This window comes from Somniosus microcephalus, chromosome 1 (genome assembly GCF_052327205.1).
Source record: "Somniosus microcephalus isolate GS21.2 chromosome 1, FLI_Smic_1.0, whole genome shotgun sequence".
Classification (NCBI taxonomy): Eukaryota; Metazoa; Chordata; class Chondrichthyes; order Squaliformes; family Somniosidae; genus Somniosus; species Somniosus microcephalus.
This window is the reverse complement of record NC_140987.1, coordinates 16964341-16972316: the sequence shown is the minus strand read 5'-3', so window position 1 is coordinate 16972316 and position 7976 is coordinate 16964341. Positions and strand designations below refer to the sequence as shown.

General features: G+C 47.3%; 1 protein-coding gene across 1 annotated transcript in view; it reads left to right on the top strand.

The window, feature by feature from the left end:
* Positions 1–835: 835 nt before the first annotated feature.
* LOC147123952 (uncharacterized) overlaps positions 836–7976 on the top strand; it is a 68110-nt gene continuing 60969 nt past the window's right edge. Inside the window, exon 1 of the mRNA XM_085970052.1 lies at positions 836–931. Within this exon, the coding sequence (XP_085826178.1) occupies positions 871–931 (61 nt within the window). The 5' untranslated portion in view covers positions 836–870. The remainder of the gene's footprint in view (positions 932–7976) is intronic.

Here is a 7976-nt window from a genome sequence, read left to right as displayed (position 1 = left end):
CGATCCCTGTGGTACCCCACTGGCCACAGGCTTCCAGTCACAAAAACAACCTTCGACCATCACCCTCTGCCTTCTGCCACTAAGCCAGTTTTGTATCCAATGTGCCAAGGCACCCTGGATTCCATGGGCTCTTACCTTCTTGACCAGTCTCCTGTGCGGGACTTTATCGAAGGCCTTACTGAAATCCATGTATACCACATCCACTGCGTTACCCTCATCCACATCCAGCTTCTCTAGTCTATCCACGTAACTTTATTCCCTTATCCCTGGAACCATTCTAGTAAACCTCTTCTGTACCCTCTCCAAAGCCTTCAGGTCCTTCCTAAAGTGTGGTGCCCAGAATTGGACACAATACTCCAGCTGGGGCCGAACTAGTGTTTTACACCGGTTTAGCATAACTTCTTGGCTTTTGTACTCTATGCCAATATTTTTAAAGTCCAGTACCCGTATGCTTTATTAACTGCCTTGTTAACCTGTCCTGCCACCTTCAAAGATTTATGCACAAACACCCCCAGGTCTCTCTCTTCTTGCAGTCCATTTAAAATTGTACCATTTAGCTTGCATTGTCTCTCCTCATTCTTCCTACCAAAATGTATCACATCATACTCCTCATGCGCTGAATTTCATTTGCCATGTGTCCACCCATTGCACCAGCCTGTCTATGTCTTCTTGAAGTCTATCACTATCTTTGCTCTCTTTTTCTGCTCAACATAAAGAGACTTCCTCTTAGCCTCTTACATTCAGTGAGATTGAGAATTTGTTTTGCGGGGTTCCACAGGAAGTGAAGAAACACTTTGAGCAACTTCTGTATTTCGGTGTCAGGGGATAAAAAGCAGCGAGGGAGAAGGACGGAACACCGAAGAGTTGGCAATGAATTCTCTCTACGTTTGGCTTTCCGCAGTCCTGCTGTCGGTCTCGGTGCGGGGTTACAGTAGGTGCTTTCTAATAACAACTGTTCAAATTCATTTTGTTGCATAAATTGCTCCTTTTTATCATTTCACCGCAGGGTCGCGAGTGGGTGAAAGTCCAGGGGAGCGACGGTCAGAGTCAGAGAAACAGGGAGGGGTAGAGTGAGCGTCCAGTTTCTAAGCGAGACACAAGAAACAGGAGGAGACCATTCAGCCCCTCGAGCCTGTTCTGCCATCCACTGAGATTATGGCGATCTGTATCCTAACTCCATCCACCCACCTTGGCTCCATATCCCTTAATACCCTTGGCTAGCAAAAATCTATCGATCTCAGATTTAAAATTATTAGTTGAGCTCGCACCTACTGCTTTTTGTGGGAGAGAGTTCCACAGTTCGACCACCCTTTTAGTGAAGAAGTGTTTCCTAACTGCTCTGCTGAATGACCTGACTCCAATTGTAAGGTTGTGCCCCTTGTCCCACCCCCACCAGTGGAAAAAGTTTCTCTATCTACCCTACCAGTTCCTTTCAAAATCCTAAAAACTTCAATCAAAGTACCCCTTACCCTTCTACATTCCAGGGACTACAAGTCTAGTTTATGTAGGCATAGAAATTCGGAAGCGCTCAAATGGGGAGGTCCAAGGAGCCGGGGATTGTGGGCCTTGGACCTCATTATAATGTAGATGGCACTGAGTTAGGAGCCTGTACAGGTTAGTACTCCAATTTCCAGGGGTAAGTGCATAAATAGCGCTCTTTAGTAAATGAAGTGGGTTAAGCAGCCTTATAAATTGATAATGGCTATCTGAGAGTTGAAAGGCTGTCTCCTTGGGTGAATAAGATGGACAGAATGTTTCCCTTTTAATTTCTGTGCACCTTTTTCAATGAGTTTTATTCCTCTTGGTAGTTTCTAGCTGCTGGGACTCGTCTGGCAATGTTTTTGTTTTTATTTGTTCCTGGGATGTGGGCGTCGCGGGCAAGGCCGGTATTTATTGGCCATCCCTAATTCCCCTTGAGAAAGTGGTGGTGAGCCGCCTTCTTGAACCGCAGCAGTCTGCGTGGTGAAGGTACTCCGTTACAGTATCTCCATTGCTATTTCGTGCTGTCGTGATGATCTCTGCCATTCCTTATTGTGCTTTGAATCCATCCGAGCCCCTATTTCTTTGAGACTGGTCTCTTCCCAGGTTTCAAAACACTGAAGTCCTTGCAGTTGGCCACGTCCTGCTGTTTGCAATTGGAGCATCTGCTCGAGGTCACTTTTTTAGGAAGGTTGTGGGTCTCCGAGGAGTCAGTTTCTGCAGCATCTAGTCTGAAAACAGTGTATTGGGTTGGATCTTGGTGGGTCTGGAGGAGGAACGGGTGGGCCTCGGAGTCAGTGATCGGAGTGCTGTCGGGGGTCGGGTAGGAAGATCGCAGGACTTGGGTGTATCGTTGCGGGGTCGGAGTGCTGTTGGGGTGGGGGCTAGTAGTTCGAGGCTGGGGCTGGGGGGAGATCAGGGGCCATGGAGTTGGGAGGGAGGTCGGAGATCTTGGGACAGGCAGTGGTGATTATGGTAAGTACTGAAGTTTTTTTACTTACGTGGTGTTTACCATTGGTTTTCCCGGAGGCAATCGGCACTGGCGCTGGCTGCCTCAGGCAGAAACCAAATTGCAGCAGGGACCAGAAGCTGGGGTTAGGCCTTATTTGCATATGCAAATGTCCTAACGCCTGCTTCAGACATGGATGATGGAGGCCTCTTGTTTGTAATTTACCAAGTAGGTGTCTGGCGCGGCCGGCACCGGAAGACATAGACATAGAAGATAGGAGCAGGAGTAGGCCATTCGGCCCTTCGAGCCTGCTCCGCCATTCAATGCGATCATGGCTGATCATCCAATTTCAGTACCCGGTCCCTGCTTTCTCCCCATATCCGATATATAAGTTTCAATGAGATCCCCTCTCATTCTTCTAAACTCCAGCGAGCACAAGCCCAATCGTCCCAATCTCTCCTCATATGTCATTCCTGCCATCCCAGGTATCAGCCTGGTGAATCTTCACTGAACTCCTTCCATGGCAAGAACATCCTTCCTCAGATAAGGCGACCAAAACTGCACACAATGCTCAAGATGTGGCCTCACCAAGGCCCTGTACAACTGCAGCAAGACATCCTTGTTCCTGTACTCAAACCCTCTCGCTAGTGTGTGTGAGCAGATGCCATTTTGGACTCAAAATGGTGCCATAGTGCAGAAAAAATGGGTGCTATGGAGCTGAATTTCTAGCCCTAATCTCTCCTCATAATCTAACCCCTGGAGACCTGGTAACATTCTGGTGAAACTGCACTGCACTCCTTCCAAGGCCAATATATCCTTCCTAAGGTGCGGAGCCCAGAACTGCTCACAGTGCTCCAGATGGGGTCTAACCAGTGCTTTGTGTAGCTGCAGCAAAACTTCCTCCCCTTCATATTCCAGCCCTCTCAATATAAAGGCTAACATTCCATTAGCCTTTTTGATCAATTTTCCTACCTTTACTGTAGCCGGTGGTTTATATATTGGGATTGAGCATCCGATCCTGATGCAGTGACAGTGGGACCTTGCTCTCCAGACACAGTGCTCTCTGATGAGCTCAGGGTCTAATACAGGGTCAGCTTGTTTACATCTGTAACAACAGGTGATCTAATTGAGGTGTTTATGATGTTTAAAGGATTTGACTATTTCCTCTGGTAGGGGATTTCAGAACAAGGGGGCCTAACCATAAATTAGAGCCAGGCCGCTCAGGGGTGATGTCAGGAAGCACTTCTTCACACAAAGGGTGGTGGAAATCTGGAATTCTGTCTCTCCCCAGAAGCTGTTGCATGGCTGTGGAATCAAGAGTGGTGGCGATATTGGGTGTGGCACAGGGAGCTGCGAGCTGGTGTAGGCAGCTGTCAATGTCTGGGAGAACTGATTATTCTCTCTCTCCTCTTCACCCCTGAAGGTGCCAGCTGGTCTCTTCCTGCCAGTCTTTTTTTGTCTGCTTGTGTGCATCACCCCCTGACCTTCTCTGGCACCCCATCCCATCATACATTCAATTTAAATCTCTTGTCCTTGTCCATAAATCCCTCCATGGCCCTGTAGCTCCCTAGCGCTGCATAGGAACGGGAGGAGGCCATTCAGCCCCTCGAGACTGTTCCACAATTCAATTAGATCATGGCTGATCTGTATCTGAACTCCATTCACCCACATTGGTTCCGTAACCCTCAGTACCCTTACCTAACAGGAGCCTATCAATCCCAGTCTTGACATTTTCAATTGACCCTCAGCATCAACAGCTTCTTGGGAGAGACAGAGTTCCAGATTTCCACCACCCTTTGTGTGAAGAACTGCTTCCTGACATCACCCCTGAACAGCCTGGCTCTAATTTATGGTTAGGCCCCCTTGTTCTGAAATCCCCCACCAGAGGAAATAGTCAAATCCTTTAATCATCATAAACACCTCAATTAGATCACCTGTTGTTACAGATGTAAACGAGCTGACCCTGTATTAAACCCTGAGGTCAACAGAGAGTACTGTGTCTGAAGAGCAAGGTCCCACTGTCACTGCATCAGGATCGGATGCTCAATCCCGATATATAAATCCCCCGAACCCCTCGATTAGATTCCAGCCTGTAACTCACTCCCGGGTATCCATTTTCTATATATAAACCCCCGAACCCCTCGATTAGATTCCAGCCTGTAACTCACTCCCAGGTATCCATTATTCTACACAGAAACCCCCTGAATCCCTGGATTAGATTCCAGCCTGTAACTCACTCCCAGGTATTTTTATTCCATATATAAACCCCCGAACCACTCGATTAGATTCCAGCCTGTAACTCACTCCCAGGTATCTGTTATTCTATATATGAACCCCCTGAACCCCTGGATTAGGTTCCAGCCTGTAACTCACTCCCGGGTATCCATTTTCTATCTATAACCCCACTAACCCCTCGATTAGATTCCAGCCTGCAACTCATTCCTGGGTATCCATTTTCTATATATAAACCACCCGAACCCCTGGATTAGATTCCAGCCTGTAACTCACTCCCGGGTATCCGTTATTCTATATATAACCCCCCCGAACCCCTGGATTAGATTCCAGCCTGTAACTCACTCCCGGGTATCCGTTATTCTATATATAACCCCCCCGAACCCCTGGATTAGATTCCAGCCTGTAACTCACTCCCGGGTATCCGTTATTCTATATATAACCCCCCCGAACCCCTGGATTAGATTCCAGCCTGTAACTCACTCCCGGGTATCCATTTTCTATATATAAACCACCCGAACCCCTGAATTAGATTCCAGCCTGTAACTCACTCCCGGGTATCCATTTTCTATAGATAAACCACCCGAGCCCCTGGATTAGATTCCAGCCTGTAACTCACTCCCGGGTATCCGTTATTCTATATATAACCCCCCCGAACCCCTGGATTAGATTCCAGCCTGTAACTCACTCCCGGGTATCCGTTATTCTATATATAACCCCCCGAACCCCTCGATTAGATTCCAGCCTGTAACTCACTCCCGGGTATCCGTTATTCTATATATAAACCACCCGAACCCCTCGATTAGATTCCAACCTGTAACTCATTCCCGGGTATCCATTATTCTATATAACTCCCCCGAACCCCTCGATTAGATTCCGGCCTGTAACTCACTCCCGGGTATCCGTTATTCTATATATAACCCCCCGAACCCCTCGATTAGATTCCAGCCTGTAACTCACTCCCGGGTATCCATTTTCTATATATAAACCACCCAAACCCGTCGATTAGATTCCAACCTGTAACTCATTCCTGGATATCCATTATTCTATATAACTCCCCCGAACCCCTCGATTAGATTCCGGCCTGTAACTCACTCCCGGGTATCTGTTATTCTATATATAAACCCCCCGAACCCCTCGATTAGATTCCAGGCTGTAACTCACTCCCGGGTATCCGTTATTCTATATATAACCCCCCGAAGCCCTCGATTAGATTCCAGCCTGTAACTCACTCCCGGGTGTCCGTTATTCTATATATAAACCCCCTGAACCCCTCGATTAGATTCCAGCCTGTAGCTCACTCCCGGGTATCCGTTATTCTATATATAACCCCCCGAACCCCTCGATTAGATTCCAGCCTGTAACTCACTCCCGGGTATCCATTTTCTATATATAAACCACCCAAACCCGTCGATTAGATTCCAACCTGTAACTCATTCCTGGATATCCATTATTCTATATAACTCCCCCGAACCCCTCGATTAGATTCCGGCCTGTAACTCACTCCCGGGTATCCGTTATTCTATATATAACCCCCCGAACCCCTCGATTAGATTCCAGCCTGTAACTCACTCCCGGGTATCCATTTTCTATATATAAACCACCCGAACCCCTCGATTAGATTCCAGCCTGTAACTCACTCCCGGGTATCCATTTTCTATATATAAACCACCCGAACCCCTCGATTAGATTCCAGCCTGTAACTCACTCCCGGGTATCCATTTTCTATATATAAACCACCCGAACCCCTCGATTAGATTCCAACCTGTAACTCATTCCCGGGTATCCATTATTCTATATAACTCCCCCGAACCCCTCGATTAGATTCCAGGCTGTAACTCACTCCCGGGTGTCCGTTATTCTATATATAAACCCCCTGAACCCCTCGATTAGATTCCAGCCTGTAACTCACTCCCGGGTATCCGTTATTCTATATATAACCCCCCGAACCCCTCGATTAGATTCCAGCCTATAACTCACTCCCGGGTATCCGTTATTCTATATATAACCCCCCGAACCCCTTGATTAGATTCCAGCCTGTAACTCACTTCCGGGTATCCGTTATTCTATATATAACCCCCCGAACCCCTCGATTAGATTCCAACCTGTAACTCATTCCCGGATATCCATTATTCTATATAACTCCCCCGAACCCCTGGATTAGATTCCAGCCTGTAACTCACTCCCGGGTATCCGCTATTCTATATATAAACCCCCCGAATCCTTCGATTAGATTCCAGCCTGTAACTCATTCCTGGGTATCCGTTATTCTATATATAAACCACCCGAACCCCTGGATTAGATTCCAACCTGTAACTCATTCCCGGGTATCTGTTATTCTATATATAAACCACCCGAACCCCTGGATTAGATTCCAGCCTGTAACTCACTCCCGGGTATCCGTTATTCTATATATAACCCCCCCGAACCCCTGGATTAGATTCCAGCCTGTAACTCACTCCCGGGTATCCATTTTCTATATATAAACCACCCGAACCCCTGGATTAGATTCCAGCCTGTAACTCACTCCCGGGTATCCATTTTCTATATATAAACCACCTGAGCCCCTGGATTAGATTCCAGCCTGTAACTCACTCCCGGGTATCCGTTATTCTATATATAACCCCCCCGAACCCCTGGATTAGATTCCAGCCTGTAACTCACTCCCGGGTATCCGTTATTCTATATATAACCCCCCGAACCCCTCGATTAGATTCCAGCCTGTAACTCACTCCCGGGTATCCGTTATTCTATATATAAACCACCCGAACCCCTCGATTAGATTCCAACCTGTAACTCATTCCCGGGTATCCATTATTCTATATAACTCCCCCGAACCCCTCGATTAGATTCCGGCCTGTAACTCACTCCCGGGTATCCGTTATTCTATATATAACCCCCCGAAGCCCTCGATTAGATTCCAGCCTGTAACTCACTCCCGGGTGTCCGTTATTCTATATATAAACCCCCTGAACCCCTCGATTAGATTCCAGCCTGTAACTCACTCCCGGGTATCCGTTATTCTATATATAACCCCCCGAACCCCTCGATTAGATTCCAGCCTGTAACTCACTCCCGGGTATCCATTTTCTATATATAAACCACCCAAACCCGTCGATTAGATTCCAACCTGTAACTCATTCCTGGATATCCATTATTCTATATAACTCCCCCGAACCCCTCGATTAGATTCCGGCCTGTAACTCACTCCCGGGTATCCGTTATTCTATATATAACCCCCCGAACCCCTCGATTAGATTCCAGCCTGTAACTCACTCCCGGGTATCCATTTTCTATATATAAACCACCCGAACCC